General features: G+C 39.2%; 3 protein-coding genes across 6 annotated transcripts; 2 read left to right on the top strand and 1 right to left on the bottom strand.

The window, feature by feature from the left end:
• Positions 1–1,350: 1,350 nt before the first annotated feature.
• msl1b (MSL complex subunit 1b) lies at positions 1,351–8,596 on the top strand. 4 transcript variants are annotated; one of them, XM_037754712.1, is made up of 9 exons: positions 1,351–1,484; positions 3,456–4,150; positions 4,234–4,433; positions 4,626–4,945; positions 5,088–5,152; positions 5,267–5,334; positions 5,551–5,675; positions 5,765–5,837; positions 6,924–8,596. In XM_037754712.1, the coding sequence occupies exons 2-9, from the start codon at positions 3,551–3,553 to the stop codon at positions 7,012–7,014; spliced, it is 1,542 nt and encodes a 513-aa protein (XP_037610640.1). In that variant the 5' UTR covers positions 1,351–1,484; positions 3,456–3,550; the 3' UTR covers positions 7,015–8,596. The 4 variants fall into 4 exon arrangements, with proteins under 4 accessions (XP_037610640.1, XP_037610637.1, XP_037610639.1 ...); XM_037754709.1 differs by having other exon boundaries at positions 4,626–4,987; XM_037754711.1 differs by having other exon boundaries at positions 1,353–1,484; positions 3,461–4,150; positions 4,626–4,987.
• Positions 8,597–9,369: 773 nt separating this feature from the next.
• On the bottom strand, positions 9,370–14,169 carry chmp2a (charged multivesicular body protein 2A). The gene is made up of 6 exons (XM_037754713.1): positions 14,016–14,169; positions 12,074–12,241; positions 11,295–11,474; positions 11,077–11,207; positions 10,355–10,416; positions 9,370–10,260 (listed from the first exon to the last, which is right to left on the bottom strand). The coding sequence occupies exons 2-6, from the start codon at positions 12,239–12,241 to the stop codon at positions 10,139–10,141; spliced, it is 663 nt and encodes a 220-aa protein (XP_037610641.1). The 5' UTR covers positions 14,016–14,169; the 3' UTR covers positions 9,370–10,138.
• Positions 14,170–15,256: 1,087 nt separating this feature from the next.
• Positions 15,257–16,939, top strand: mrm1 (mitochondrial rRNA methyltransferase 1 homolog (S. cerevisiae)). The gene has a single exon (XM_037756094.1). The coding sequence runs from the start codon at positions 15,475–15,477 to the stop codon at positions 16,648–16,650; it is 1,176 nt and encodes a 391-aa protein (XP_037612022.1). The 5' UTR covers positions 15,257–15,474; the 3' UTR covers positions 16,651–16,939.
• The last annotated feature ends 251 nt before the right edge of the window (positions 16,940–17,190 follow it).

Below are 17,190 nucleotides of genomic sequence, written 5' to 3'. Positions count from 1 at the left end.
AAAAGTGGCACTTTAGCAGCATATGAAAAACTAATGGTTTGTTGATAATGCATGAAGATAAAGATGTAAAGTGTGTGCCTAAATGTACAGTATCAGGATGTAGGATGTAGATATGAGCAGTGCTGTAAGTGGTTTTCTGATCTTTTACCGAAGAAAAAGAAGCACTAGCCAGTGTACAAATACACAACTACAAGTAGAAGTCGTGTATTCAAACACTTACTTAAATAGAAGTACAAAAGTATTAGAATTTAATATACTTAAAGTAACAAAAGTAAAAGTACTCATTATGAAGATTGGCCCATTGCAGAATAATATAATACATTATATTATCTTACATTATCTTATATTATCTTATATTATATTATATTATATTATATTATATTATGTCGTAAAAGTGTTGTTAATTAAATGTTGATACTGTACGACAGTAAAGTACAAGTACCTCCCCCTGCTGGAGCTCTCCTCATCAAAACCTTCAAAACACAAGAAATGGCCATCCAACAAATAATAACATATATTACGACTTTTTTTCTCGTAAAATTTGAGCTTTATTCTCGTAATATTACAACCTTTTTTCTCGTAAAATTAGAACTTTATTCTCGTAATATTACGGAAAAAAAAAAAAATCTGAGATTTCAAGAATAAAGTTGTAATTCTATGAGAAAAAAAGATGTGATATTCCGAGAATAAAGTTGTAATTTTACGAGAAAAAAAGATGTGATATTCCGAGAATAAAATCGTAATTTTACGAGAAAAAAAGTGGTAATACTACGACTTAATTCTCGGAATATTATGACTTTTTTTCTCGTAAAATAACGACTTTATTCTCGGAATATTGAGACTTTTTTCTCGTAAAATTACAACTTTTTTCTCGTAAATGTATGACTTTATTCTCGTCATATTACGACTTTTTTCTCATAAAATTACGGCTTTATTTTGTAATATTACGACTTTTTTTCTCGTAAAATTACAACTTTTTTCTCGTAAATTTATGACTTTATTCTCGTAATATTACGACTTTTTTTCTCGTAAAATGACTTATCTTTTCTCGTAAAATTACGACTTTATTTTTGTAATATTACGCCTTTTTTCTCGCAAAATTACAACTTTATTTTCGTAATTTTACCACTTTTTTTTTTTTTAAATGTAAATACTGTACCTCAGTAAAGTACAACTACCTCAAAGTTGAGTTTAATCACTTGAGTAAAATGAACTTGTTTCACTCTACCACAGTTGATTACATAACAGTGGTATAATCATTACATAATCCTAGTATAAAGTGTATAAAGTGTGTTTACTCTGTCTCCCCCTGCTGGAGCTCCTCTCATCATAAACCTTCACAACACCAGACATGTCCATCAGCTCATTGCGCATGCGCAGTAGAGGCGCTGTAACACAGGTCTTGAGGAGGGAACATGAACATGAAGGCTCTTAAGGGCTCCTGAAGGCTCCTAGAGGCAGGTGGACTTGAGATAGCAGTCGAGGTGAGCTCCAAACACAACAAATGAATGTTAGTAAAAACACCTCTGTTCCTTTATGAGTGTTTAATAACGTGTTCGCTGTAATAAAGACTCTACATGAGGCGCTTTATGTTAAACTAGCATGCTAACTAGCTAACGTTAGCATGCTATCTAGCTAGCTGTTATTGTTTTTCATGAACCAAAATGGAGGAGAAGGCTGCTCCAGTGTCCTCACAGCCACTCCCGAGTCCTTCTGTGAAGCCTTCAACACTGTAGTGTCCTCCCTGCTGCACCACATGGAGTTCAATCCTCCTAAAGTGACTAGTTTGTGTGTGAATTAGCTTCTGTGTGTGCTAATGTAGCTTAGCTTCAATTTCAAACCACGATTTTAGGGAGAAGGATGCAGCAGTCCTGCAGCTTTGTGAGTAGTTAGTGCGTTTATGTTTACTACCAGCTCAGAGACAAGTATGTCTCCAGTTAAACAGACAGCAATAACATGTCTTTATACGTCTTTGTGTTGTTGTAGTGCAGCAGCTGCAGAGTTCTTCTCATTATTGTAAATAGAAAGAGATTCACATGTTGCCACTTCTAGTTTAGTGCTTTAAAACAAATACTTGACAAGACTAAAGGAGGCAGATAAACATATAACAGGTAAAACACACACACAGTTATAATAAAGCAAATAAAACATATGACAGGTAAAACACACACAGTATATAAAGCAAATAAAACAGGTAAAGTAGATGTAATAAATAAAATATAAACAGAAGTGTTACACTAGAGGAATTAAATAGATGTAATATAATAGAGGTAATTGCACTTGTAAAACAGGTAGGGTAAATGTTATAAATAAATGTAAACAGAAGTTTTACACTAGAGGTTAAAATATAAAAATAGATGTAATGTAAACAGAGGTAATTGCACTTGTAGAATAGGTAAAGTAGATGTAATAAATAAAATGTAAACAGAAGTGTTACACTAGAGGAATCCAATATAAAATAGATGTAAACAGAGGTAATTGAACTTGAGGTGTATATTGCATCAAGGATATATTGCACAGTAGTTTTTTATTTAACCCCTTCTTAACAAATGGTGGTGAACTATTGTCATCATTTACTTTAAAATAAAACAATTAAATGTGTTCAAATGTGTAGTGTTGTGTAATTGTATATAAGCATTAATAGTAAAATAAACATAAAGAAGTAAAAGTACTTATTATGTGATGATCTGTCAGTTGCATTATGTTATAATTGCATAACTTATATTGCTGCATTAATGTGTAACTAGCCTTTTACCGTAATATTCGGAGCTTGCTACTGTATTTACTGTTTAGTAGTTCTTACATTTCAGTATTAGCTAACAAGGTGTTAGCAGGTGCTGAGCCACAATGGGAGACTTACAGCAGTAGAATAGAATAGAAAGCTTTATTGTCATTATTGTATTAAATACAACGAGATTCAAAGTTGCCACTTCTGGTCAGTGCTTTAAAACAAATACTTGACAAGACTAAACGAGGCAGATAAAACATACAACAGGTAAAACACACACAGTTATAAAGCAAATAAAACAGGTAAAGTAGATGTAATAAATAAATATAAACAGAAGTGTTACACTAGAAGTATAAAATATAAAAATAGATGTAATGTAAACAGAGGTAATTGCACTTGTAAAATAGATGTAATAAATAAAATGTAAACAAAGGTAGTTGCACTTGAGGTGTATATTGCATCAAAGGATATATTGCACAGACAAATGTATTTCACATTCAGCGTATTAATATTGCACAGATTTATAGTTTGTTCAGTGTCCGTATGGCTCAGGGAAAGAAACTGTTCACGAGTCTGGAGGTGCAGGCTTTCACCTGACTGATTAGGCTCAGTCTTGCTGCTTTGTGCGTAGTTAGTGCGTATGTTTACTACCAGCTCAGAGACGGTATGTCCTCCAGTTAAACAGACAGCAATAACATGTCTTTATTTGTCTTTTGTGTTGTTGTAGTGCAGCAGCTGCAGAGTTCTTCTCATGGGAGGGAGCTGTGGATAAGATGCACCGCCGAGGCGCTGCAGGATGAACCAGTCGTTGTCGTGTTCGCCATGACTCTGAGGTCCACACTGTTTCCACACACCGGATTCAAGCAGGACACTGACACCATCGACTTCGACAAAGCGCATTTTGGGGCCGTGAGCCTCAAGAGGGAGTCCTGCGACTTTGTTATAGATGTTCAAAACGCACACGGGGGCGAGATCCCGAGCAAATCAAAGGACTTAGAGCAGAATTACATGACAAGCAAAGTTTCCGCCACAGTTGCAGAAGTAGTTCAAGGAGACAGTAAAACTGTGGGGGTATTGTCCCCTGTCAGACAAATGGGGGGTGAGGGAACCCCAGTGAAAGGTAAACCCCTCTCTGCTGACAACATGGATAACCCTCAGATGGCTCTGAACAATAACCCCAAGGATGCAGGTGTGGACGACAGCGTGAAGGGGCTCGTCCCCGGAGTCCTCGGCACCGCATCCATCGAGCTGTCCTCTGAGGGCAAGTGGAGGAACATCAGGAAGACCCCTGCAAATCCCCACACGCAGGCCAATTGCCTCCGGCAGATTCTCCTCCTCCAACTGGACCTCATTGAACAACAGCAACAACAGCTGCAGTCCAAGGACAAGGAGATAGATGAGCTCAAATCAGACAAGGAGACAGTATGTAAAAGTATTTTATTTAGCAGATATTTATGTGTTGATTTTGAAAGCATTAAAAGTTTTTTGTCTTCTTCTTTTTGCAGCTGCTTGCACGTATTGAGCGCATGGAGCGTCGCCTGCAGCTCACAAAGAAGGACCCACCACGTGACAAGCGCCTTTTCCAGCCCCTGGAGCCATGGACCCCTGACAAAGAGGACATGTGGGATCTGGATGTAGAGGAGAGTCCACAGCCCAACACAGCCACTCCGCTCGCCTTTAGTCGGGGTGGCAAAGGTCAAAAGAGGTAAGCAAATAATGTTAGACAGAACTGGGCTTTTCTTATGTGCCTTGTTGTGGTATTAAATCAAAACACAGTAATGAAATTAATGCAGAAAAGGAGAAATTACAGTGTGCCACAGATCATTTAAATGTTATAATCAGATTTTCTCTGTTCAGATTTTGTTAGTAACTCTAATTCTTTTCTTTGCATTCACAGAAAATCTTGCTTTGGAGATGCAAAAGGGCAGAAATCGCGGGGCAAAAGTGCCAAGCTCAGCCCCCAGAAGTCTGAGCTTCAGCCCGGCTCTCCCAATCAAAGAGAGCTGCGCAGTAAGGAAACCCCAGAGAAGACCCTTCCCATGAGGTTGGGGGCTGAAAGGGACCTTATGCTCACGTGCAAAGAGGAGCCCGAGCTGGGCTGTCAGATCGAAGACCTGCCCTTCATGTCTACTACAGAGATGTACCTCTGTTGCTGGAACCAACCTCCTCTTTCTCCTCTGCGTGAGACTTCCCCTAAAAAGGAAGAAGAGGTGGCCAGTGAGTGGACTCCTCATGTAGTACATGATATGCTGATTGTTTGTAAGCGTAACCTATATCCCATCTTTCAATCACTTTATCCATCAAATGACCTGAACGCACTATCACAGAATAACTTACGTTCCCTCTTTTCTTCCTCTAGTTCCATCTTGGAGGGAAAATCATATCGAGCCTTTGGAAGAGGACCCCTCCTGTAACCCCTCTGAAGTGAGACACATCTTAAATGATGATGCTAATCTGGAGTTTGAACATTTAATCCCACATTGAATCCAAAAGCATTTAACTGAGGAATTAAAAGTGTGACTTTGTCTCCCCATCAAGCCGCTGGACGACAATGTGTTTTTGAAACGCCACTCGAAGCTGGAGTTGGATGAGAAGAGGAGGAAAAGGTATCAAACGCTGACTTAAGTTATTTGATTTGAATAAATATGTCATAAGTTTTGACCGGAGCTTGACTGATACTCAATACGGGAGATAAAACAATCAGATAGACTGACTGTGTCTCTAAGCTACAAATAATTAGGCGTTTCCTGCAGCAGTAAGGCAAGATGTCTCACTCGTTCTTTACTCTTGCTGCCATTTTTATTAATCTTCTGTGTTTTCAGGTGGGACATCCAGCGAATCAGAGAGCAGCGCATGTTTCAGCGTTTGCAGCAGCGCATGAACAGGAAGAAAACCGTCCCGGAGACCGAGCCAGAGCTCTCATCCTTCTATCCCGACACTGAAGATGGTACGTCTGCATAACTTGATATACAATTTCAATTAAAAATAGCAACATTTAAATGGATCTTTAACTTGTGTTTCTTTTATTTCTGACAGTTGAAACTATCGTGATCACTCCCTTCTTGCCTGTGGTTGCATTTGGCCGGCCGTTGCCCAAACTCTCACAACAGTAAGTTTGTGTTTCTTTAACTCGTGTATGTCATGACATTTTTACTGTGTGATTAGCTCAGGTTGGCGTGATCCATAACGTCATTGATTCATCATCTAATTAATCTGATGAGTCTGCACTGCGGGGCGTTCTGAAGCACGTTTTCAAAAATTGATAAAAAAAAAAAGTCGTTAAAAAAATGAATCAGTGAAAGAGTAATGAGGGAAGAGGAGGAAGCCGGTGGGTGAAAGCAGCTGAGATTACTTAGTAAAAGCATCAATGTAAGGGCACTTTCACAAGCCATAGTCTGTTTGGTAAGTCCGAATCAGAGTGAAATTGATTCTCTAATTAGTCTGGTTCGGTTTCACAGTGCAAAAATCAAAGCAGACCAAATTTTACAAAAAAATAAGTTGCTGAGGGGCGTGTAAGGAGCGAATTTATCTTTTACATCTGGAGAGCTGCCACTTCTATGCAGGGAATCATTAATGCTGTCGAAGTTTTTTCACTTTAACTCGGCACTGATCAACTACACATGAAGCCCTTCTCCTCCAGTTATGACTTTATAAACCATTTTTGTGGACTTTATTTATCATATTCTGTATGTTCTCTTCGCCCAGATGTCAAGTCCTCTCCCACTTATGTTAACCTGTCGTTTACCTGTGTCCATCTCAACAAACGCCTTCACAGGCAGCCTGCGTTTTGGTTCGCTTGGAACAGGTCCGAGTTTTGGTCCACGCCAGAATACGATTACTACATTCACAACCGCCCAAACAAACCGCACCAGAGTTTGATTAAAGCGGACTAAATGTTGGCTTGTGGAAGCGCCCTGACACTTTTTTTTTTTTTTTTTACTGATTATGGTAATTAGATCATCTATTGAGCCTCGACTGTGAGATAACAAAAAGGGTCATTACTGTTCACGGGTGACAAATTAAAAGTAAAAAGCAACATAAAGTGCCTCCAGAATGGCTTCAGTGCTCCTCTGTTGAACTCTTCTGGAAGGACGAATTTGTTGATGTCATTTGTCACCTGTCTGTACTTTGCTTTTCTACAAGTTGAAAACAGGAACATTAAATCTTTGTACTAAAATGTTTATTCTTCCACCAGGAACTTCGAGCTGCCTTGGCTGGACGACCGAAGCCGATGTCGCATTGAGGTGCCCAAAAAACACACTCCTCACCGGACCTGTCGGAAGTGAAACTCTGATGTGTGTAACAGCGGAGAGGTGCCGCTCCATGCCCAGATTAGAAAATGCTATATTTGTCTTGCCTGGTGGGGGGAAAAGACAAGCCACCAGTCGCTATGTATAACTGCTGTTGCTTTCAGTCTGAAGTGTCACCACTGACCAGCTGATCTCCTGCAGAATATTATAGAAGGACGGGAGATGGCTTGATATTTTTGGTCTCATTTGCACTTATGAAAGGGAGATTAAACGCCTGATGCCACAAGATTACAGTCCCTGTGTTAGCAGCTGTTGAAGATTACACATCAGTTTATACTCTTAAATAAAATGTATGTTATCTGCATGTCCTGTAACATGTTTAAAATACATTTTGTAGCAGCTGTGCCATCCAAAATTGATTTTATCAACATAAAAGTGGAGTTTCTGTCACTTTTATGGACTCTAATCTTGGGTGGTAAAAAAAAAAACATTGGTTGCCATTTTGACTAAAAAGTAGCGCTTACGTCATGAGCAAATCTTCTTCTGGCTAGTCCTACCGCACTCATTCTCCCTGCGCAAGTGGAAAAAATATCAGAATCTGACTGTATCGTGCTGTGTATTGCCTATATCGTTGTTCGCACACAACTTCAAATACGATTTTTATCAATGTTTAGTGTGATATCGGGAGATTTGAGACACACTCAGCATGATTTCATATTAAAAAAACTGCAGTTCAGCCAATCTAATATAAGAAAAAGATAACAAAAAGCAACCAAATGATTGTTCTGTGTTGCTGGTTGCTTTATGAAAACAACGGCACGGATAATTAGACAGGTGGTCAACTTGGCGTGAAACCCAGTGTTCTGTTCCCTGTTCTGTTTCTATTAGTTTGTTTTTTTAATGTGAGTTGCATGGACTCTATTTAGCTGTTTCTAAAAATACATGGTAGCATGGCTTCATCCCTGGAATGGAGAATAATATCTGCTCACTGGGCTACAAAAACTACAAAATATTGTTCTTGAAAGCATGACTTCTAGCTGCTCTGTTCAGTGAGAGCCGCCGCGTTCATCAATAACGCCATCTGATAATAACAAAGTACAGTTTTGATCTTTCGTGTTTACAATCTGTAATACGCTTACATCCAGTAAATATTAGGCAAGTTGTGTGTATGCATCTGGTCTCTAGTTATCTGACATTCAAGGGAACCATTTTAGACAATAAATAAGCTTTCTAGCTGTAGTTCTAGCGATGTTCACCGGTATGCTCTTTAACATGCTGCCAGTTAATCTCTCCCTCTCTGAGTTGACTTCTGCTCGTGTTTTCTTCCTCGCTGCGTTTGCTCGACCTCTTTTTACATATGATGCAACGGCTTTCTGCAGCTCCAAACTGCCAGGCGTACGTGAAGGCAGGTTTTGGAAATACAAAGTTGATTTTTTTTTTTCTCTTTTTCTGTACATAGCTTCCAGAAACAAATGTACATAAAACATGGCTGTTATTTTTTTATTATTTAATGTTGGAAGTGTTGAGTACATTCAATATTGTTCTATGATTGTATGTTGACAAACTGACAGTTTTGAAAGTTACATTTTTTTGGAATAAAATTAACATGTCTACGATATTTTGGGGATTTTGGTTGTGTACGTTTCAGGTTTGATAGAATGGGAAGACTTTGGTTTTGAGGCCGATAAAGATGCCCTAAATCGCATCGAGGAAAATTCTGATAACATATTGGCCGATATTCATTTTTTAAATATAAATAACATTTTTGATAAGGACCCTTTAAATTTAGTTATTTAAGAATAACATGTACTGAGTGCTCTCTGGTTGACAAACCATATAATGGAAAAACACTGAATACTACACTTCCCATAATGCAACTAGATAGCGTCTATCATTGTTACACGGCTTTGTTGAATATTCAATTCTAGTTGGTCAATCACAGTGTTTTACGGTTTATTATTTCTTTATAGCAGACCGTTGCTATGGAAGTAGTTCTGATGTCTGACTATTTTTGTGTAAAATTATTGTTTTTTTAAGTAGGTAGCTGTGTCATAAGAGATCATTGTTGTGAAATAAACCCCTACAGGGTGATGCAAGATTATTTCACAACAATGACAGCTTGCTGTACATCATCTCTTCCTTAGAGATTCTCTGCCTGGACACATCTTTCTCCAACAACTCCACACCAAATGCAGATTTTCCTTTTAAAATCCCCAAGCCGAGACAACCCTGATGACATCACTATGACATCGTCAGGGTTATTTCTCGACAAAGCTCCTCCAGAGCCACAGCAGACATTATACAACTGTTTTCCCTGGCTGAGTAGTTCTTTCTATGATAAATAAACTGAACTTCATGTGTAAAGTCTCTTTAAATCAGACAACCAGTTCGTTAAATCTGGAAAAAATGTTTATTGAGTAAAGAAAAGCAAAAACAGGACAGTTTCTCAAACAAACAAAAACACCACTGACTCCTTATTAACATTTTGGTGAAAATCCCGCTGATCTTAAAAACTCCACTGAGACACGGTTACCAGGCAGCACACAGGAGTCAGCTGAACATACCTTTCTTTCTTTCGTTCACCCTTTATATATTTGTGTATAATAACCGTCCCATTAGACAGAAAAGATGTTGAGATAAGACACTTTTTGTACACCATCTTCAGCTGGACCCTGATGACTGTCAACTCCAACAAATAAACATAATCAAAAGTCATTAAAAAGCTTCCATCAGGGCTAAAACTGTATATTTTATATGATAATACAAAGAACGCCAAACCAGCCAGGTGTACAAAAAGTGCTGACATATAAAATATCCACTTCCGTCCTGTTACCATCTGTCCTTTGGGTTCTTTTAAACAATTTGTTTTTAGTGTTAATCTAAATTGTGAAAACATCATGCCTTGAGGAGTTAGTATGTACACAGACTGTGAGATACATTTTCACTCATTTGGCAATGTCTTTATATGAGACCCATGAAGGATAATGACCCTTGTAGGTTTTCTTTTTTTGATAAAATACACAATACACACATTAAATGAAAACATATCAGAACAGAAACCACACACCTTTTATAACACAGCTGAAACAGCAGCCAGTTATACCTTCAAAAGAATCAAGAAACGAGTATGTTTGTGTCAGTATCAACAACTTCATTGTGTTCAATCTCTCCGGAGGTTATTCAGCCGCTCCTCCAGGTCAGCGTCTGCGTCAGCCAGGGCGGCTTGGGGCTCGGCCTTCTTTCCTCCGGCCACCGACAAGCTTCCTCCGGTGCTCGGAAGACCTGAACGACACAACAAATATAAATATATATACCAGACAAAAGAAGGCCTGTGTAGAATTTACATAATTGTGCTCAAAGTGTTGAATTTTCTTACTTGACAGTTCATCGGACAGATTGAGACCCAGCTCGTCCAGCACTTGGGACACGATGGCGTCACTGTGCATGAAGCAGACACATAATCACAAACAAAGCCTCAGAAAATGGGAGTTAAAGGGGCATAAAGGGCTGTCCTGAATACCATTTTTTGGGCTTCGAAGCTTCGGGGAGAAATATTCGAAGGTATTCGAAGCTTCACAGTGTGGCGCGGCGTGGCGCGGCGTGGCGCGGCGTGGCGCGGCGTGGCGCGGCGCAGCAGGCTGACATATGTTTCAGTCTCCATCTCCCGCGTTTCAGTGCCCAAGACAGTGCCGCTGCCGCACTACTATACACACCTCTACACACAACAAACCGCGATCTCCATCTGAGAATAACTAATAATTAATGTTGAATATGAATAATGTTGTGGAATTATTCCTTATTTTATGGGCTATTTTGGGATTCATACATTATTATTACATACTTTTATAAAAACATAAAATATAAATAAAATAACGGAGCTTTCGAATACTGATTTGGAGGTTGATTACCATGGCAACGTCAAAGCTTCGAAGCATTTGTGTAAGCCCTAGGGGCATTCCACTGATTTAGTATTGCACTTCCATAAAATTGGGGGACTTGCCGGAGATTTAAAGTCCCAGTGAAACGGAAGTTAGAGAGTCGAGAGAATGAAATGTTTGCCTCAAAATAAAAAGAACTGTTTGGTCGCTCGTCCCTTACCTCTCCTCCTCATCATCCTCATCACCCATGGCATCGTCGATAGCGTCATTCATCATCTCCTCCTTCATGTCCATGATTTCACTCTGTCGTTCAAAGTCCATCATGATCTTCTGAATCTGAGGCAGTTTCAGCTGCGGAAGTGGAATAAATATATAAGATCGTCAACATCAGGAGGTTTATTGTTTATTTATATGATTATATAATTTCTTTTGACAGACCTGTCTGTTCATGGTGGCCATGGCTTTGGTGACGCCTTTCATAGCCTGCGCCATGCTGTTGTTGGACTTGAGCGTCTGTATCTTTAGACTGACGGCCTGGATGTTTGCTTTCATCATGATGAACTTCTTGACGTAGCGCCGCGTGCGAACCAAATCCTTGGCCATGATCTTGACGGCGTCCTGCAAAGATTAAAATGAACAGACATTACAGTTAGGATTACAAATTATTCTCTCCTCATAAAACACATCGGATGCGTCCGAAATTCCAGACTAACATGATATTTAGTAACCTAAATCAGTATGTGAGATATTTTAGTATTTCCGAAACCTCAGTATGACACCAATAGTACGTGAATTGCATACTATTTCTGGTGAAATATGACAGTATGCAACGCTGGACACTACAGCAGCATAAATATCCAACAATGCAATGCGGCAGTAACGACAACGTTCATAACCGATGATGACAGACAGCTCTGTAACATCAATAATTCTTCAATTTAACTGTAAGTTTCCATTTAGCTAGGCGTAACAAACATTTTAAATTAGTTCAGACTTTGCTTCTCACAAACCGTTGTTTTGGTCATATGAGGTTGTTATGGGTTACCATGGTTACACATCTCCAACCGGCAAGGAGGCTCTCAGGAAGTGACATTGTAAATTCTTGCTCAGTGTGTCCAAAAAGATACACACTACTGTTTATTCACACTAAAGTATGTTGAACGATAGTACACAAATTGAGTATGTAGTTGCATAGTGAGTGATTTCCTTCGTCTCACCATTTGTCCCTGTTTGGCCATTTTCTTTATGTCAGCAATGATCTTCTTCTCCTGTTGCTCAAGTTTCGATCGCTCTCGGTCCAGATCTCTCATGGCTCGGGTGAGCGCCCTCTGATTCTGCCTCAGCATCTCCTCCGGAGTCTTCCGATTCCCAAACAGGAAGTTCATCTGTGTGAAAATACCAAAAGCAATACAGTCAAGCTAGATAGGTACTGGAAAAGAGGACATATGATGCTTTTGTGCTTTTTACTTTAGTGTGTTGTGTAGTTTTTTTGTGCTTGTAAAACGTCAACAAAACCCAAAGTCCAAGCCAAAAACACTGCTCCTGAACTGCCTGAAATGCCTTGATTGAAGTCCTGCCTTTTCTTCCATAACGTGGTGATGTCACCAGGTAACACCTTTACATAATACCTACCAGGCAGCTAGTTTGGCACGCCCTCAAATCAAGGCCTATGGAAAGGAGGCTGCGTCACGGGCGGACATGGGTCTTGGGTATGACACAAGCGCAGTGTAACTGAAGCTGCGGTTGTGCGTTGCGATTGGCTCAATTTCGGCGAGTGCAGGCCAGATTGTACTGCGCATGTGTTGTACCCCAAAAGATATGACGCATTGAAGAAGCGTGACCCAGCCAGCTTTCCATAGGCCTTGCCTCAAACAAAGCTAGTTTGAGCGGAGCTGGAGCGGAGTCCGAAGAGTTTGGTTTGGTCGACCAATCACAACAGAGTGGTCTAGCTGACCAATCACAGCAGACTGAACAATTCACAGTTCCAGCTTCACAAAATAAGAAGATTTGCTGCTTTTTCATTAAATAATGCTGATGTGTTAGTAATAATGTTGAGGTTTGGACTGTTGTATCAGACAAAAATGTGTAAAATATCAGTTAAATATCCTCCCAAAAATATTAGTAAAATATTTAAGTTAAATATCAGAAATTATTAATACATTATCATACAAAAAATATAAAAAATAAGATATAAAATATCCCCAAAAGTCACTAAAAGTAGATCCACCTTTACCAGCTGCAAAATGAAAGTGAAGAACAAATAAAATATCCCAAAAATAGCAGAAAATATTAGTAAAGTATCAGACAGAAAATTGTTAAATATCAGTAAAATATCCCCCCAAAAATATTAGTAGAATATCATACAAATATAAGTTAAATATCAGGACAAACAATAAATTATCAGACAAAATAAAAAAATTAAATAAATAGATTATTGTGCAGAATGAGTACTTTTGGTACTTTAAGTATATTTGATGTTAATACTTTAGTACTTCTACTTAAGAGTTTGAATGCTTGTGAGAGAATATTTGTACACTTCTTCTTCTTCTTCCCACTGCTGAAAAACTAGTGGAGGAGTAGTACAAAGTAGTAAATATGGAAAGTACCTCTAAGTGACAGTACTTCAAGCGAACAATACCTCAGTAAATGATAATAATAATAATAATACATTTGACTTATATATCACCTTTCAGAAACACAACAAAACAAACAAAGGTTTTGGCTCTGGGTAATTGTGATGGCATTTCTCACTATTTTCATAATTTTTTTTTTACAAACCAAACAATCAATTGATTAATGGAGAAAATAATCAGCAGATTAATCCATAATGAAAATAATCAGTAGTTAAAACAGTTAAAAAAAGCTCAAACTACAACAGCAACATCCTTTAACAGGGGACATTCTCTACTTTTAATACTAAGTTTATTACGGTATTCTTACAGCCTTGTCAGTCTTGATATACAGTCTATTGTCCAGCCAATGACCTCATAGTTTCCTGGAGAGTATTACTCATCAGTTAGTGATGTGATTAGAGGCCTGAAGTCTCCTCCAGCCTGTTTCAGCTCAGATCTGCCTCAACATCTCACAGAACTGTTAGTTTCACCACCATAAACTAAACCCAGCTTTATCAAACACAACCGGGTAATGTGTCACTCTCACCGTGAACGACTCTCCTCGTAAAAACACGGTAATCCGGAAGGTTAAACGGTGTTTTAAGGCGTCTTCTCTCGACTTCAACTCGACACAAATCTGAACGATTATTTGTTTTCCTTCCTTCACTTCCGTGTTGCGGTTGCAGGAAGTGACGTAATCGCGTACGCATAACGTCAAGGGCGTCAAGGCGTCAATTGTCACGCACCGGCGGAAAAAGAACACGAGCTTTTCAAAATAAAATCCTTCATTTCATAAATGATATTTTCTTTATTGCTGGCCGTGGTGGAAAAATAATCCTTTAATTAAGAACAAGTAGTAATCATGGATGTATAAAGAATACCACAATGTAAAAAATACTCTTAAATAAAAAATAGTACAATATTTTGTGGGGAATTTGTATTCTTCTTTTTTATTTATTTAATACCTACAATTTTAAATTAAGTATATTATCAGCACTCTTAGAATAGAATAAAATAGAATAGAATGCCTTTATTGTCATTGTATTGTTAAAACCATACAATGAAATTCGGAGTGCTACTCCTGTAAGGTGCCGTAAGTTAAAAACACAACCTTCACAAATTCATTCATACGGGTACCACACAATAATGATAATAATAATAATAAATAATGAATAAAAAATATTACACATATAAAAACTGTATTTTGTGTATTTATTTACAAGGGTCAACGGTTGCACAACGAAATGCATTTATAGTCCCTTTATGCGGCACCAGAAAAACAAGGCAAAACAAAAACAAACTTATTCACTTAGATGATATCGGTGCTTCGGTTTTGTTAATACAGTAGGTGTGTGCTAGTGTACACTAGTCACACTTTACACTAGAAGTCTATATTTATAAGCGTAATTATTATTATTTAATTATTTTTATTTATAATTATTATTTCTAATTATTATTATTATTATTTTAATTGTTTTTATCCATCTTTTAATCTACTCATTTATTTATTTTTTAATTTGTTAGTTTATCAATCTATTATTTTTATTTTTATTATTATAATTATTATTACTTTTGTCATTAATAATAGTAAAAGTGTATAATGCACATATAGTTATTCACTCTTCATCCTTATGCACTTCCTTGTTAAACCTGAAAATGCCTTCTTCATGTTTGCTATACATTTTATGTGCTTTCTTTTTAATAAAGTATTGAAACAAAAAAAATGGCAAACGTTTGTGGCTTTTATTTTTTAGGTTAAAGCGCCCAACATCCGGTTATAATATTGTGCACTTTACCTATCTGGATTGCACGTGTGTATTTCGATGGTTGAGGAAGGTTGTTAGTGTTGATGGCTGAACAAAGGGAACACTTCCGGATAGATGCTCAGTGAATCTGTGGAAACAACATTTATGGATTAATGGACTTCTCAAGCAGCTGAACCACGTGTCTCTGTGTCTCTCTGGGTGTCTCTGTGTCTCTTTGGACATATTTCCAGCTATTTCACTATGTGGGTATTCAGTGTTGCACATCAGCACAAGTTGCTCCTTGTGTGGACTAGAAGATTGCACCAGCCTGCATCCATCTCAAGAGTGGGCTCTCAGTTTGCATCCCACCATGTCTCAGCTCCTCTCCAGTGTCCAGAGGACAGCAGCAGCAGCATCAACCCTGTGGTGAAGAGACCACGCAGGGTGTTCGGTGTCCAACACAAGCCTGATGGAAGGCAGAAACATGAGAGGTCAGTTCAGAGTAAAACGTGGAAAAGTGAGATCCCAGTGGTGCAGAAGCCCAATCAGAGGTGGGGGGATGACAGCAGAGTGTCATCTGAACTCAGGAGACTGAGTCTGGAGGACTTCCCTGAAGAGAAGGAGAGGCTGATGGGACAGAAGTCAACACTGGACTCCAAAGCAGAGGACTACGAGGTTGTTTTTGGCATCGCCCCCTGTGTCTTGGCTCTCATACAGGGTAGAAGGAAGGCCCATAAACTGTTCGTAAAAGACGGCGAGGCCTCTCACAGGGAGTCTGTGTTAAAGGCGTGTGAGGAGGCTCATCGGCGAGGAGTACAAGTCCAGCGCGTCACCAAGAGAGATCTGGACAAGATGTGCTCTGGGCGAGTACATCAAGGAGTATGTCTGCAAGCGAGTCCTCTGGGCTACCTCACCGAAGACAGAGCACCCAACAAAGGAGAAACCCCTCTGTGGCTCGTCCTGGAGCGAATTCAGGACCCGATGAATCTCGGCGCCATCCTGCGCTCGGCTTACTTCCTCGGTGTGGACAGAGTCGCCAGCAGTCTTCGCCACAGCTGTCCGTTGTCTCCGGTGGTCAGCAAGGCCAGCTCAGGGGTCATGGAGGTCATCGGGGTGTACGGGTATGAAAACCTCGAGGACATGCTGAAGTTGAAGGTGGCGCAGGGCTGGCAGGTGGTCGGCACGGTGGGAGCTGAAGCAGACGAGTCCCAGATTCCCGTCACCCAGTGTTCAGACTTCCACATGACTAAACCCACGGTGTTGTTGATGGGGGGTGAGGGGGAGGGATTGTCTCAGCAGCTGCTGTCTCTGTGCCAAACTCTTCTCACCATCCCAGCTGGCAGAGAGCTGTTCCCTGGTATCGAGTCCCTCAACGTCTCTGTGGCTTCAGGCATCCTGTTGCACTCTCTGCTGTCCTCCAGGAAGTCCACCAGATGATGACCAACTTTAATATCTGCCTGCACCTAAACCAAAGATGCAAGGGAACATTGAACAACAAAATCACATGTTGAGGACGATGATATTCTGTTTTCCTCCGTCAACAAATTCCAACAATGAATGTATCTACTATAAGAAGTATTGTGTGTGTATCAAAGCCTGATGTATCTTCTTCCTCTGTACCATATAGCTCCATTAAAAACTAGGGTTGTCAATTGATTAAATTATTTAATCGTGATTAATTGCAAATTAATTGCACATTTTTTATCTGTTCAAAATGTACCTTAAATGGAGATTAATACTTAATACTCTTATCAACATGGGAGTGGAAAAATATGCTGCTTTATGTATATATTTATTACTGGAAATCAATTAACAACACAAAACAATGACAAATATTGTCCAGAAACCCTCACAGGTACTGCATTTAACATACAAAACATGCTCAAATCATAACATGGCAAACTGCAGCCCAACAGGCAACAACAGCTGTCAGTGTGTCAGTGTGCTGACTTGACTATGACTTGCCCCAAACTGTAT

This window comes from Sebastes umbrosus, chromosome 20, assembly GCF_015220745.1.
Source record: "Sebastes umbrosus isolate fSebUmb1 chromosome 20, fSebUmb1.pri, whole genome shotgun sequence".
Taxonomy (NCBI): domain Eukaryota; kingdom Metazoa; phylum Chordata; class Actinopteri; order Perciformes; family Sebastidae; genus Sebastes; species Sebastes umbrosus.
Note: the sequence above shows the minus strand (reverse complement) of the source record. Positions and strands in the feature narration are given on the sequence as shown.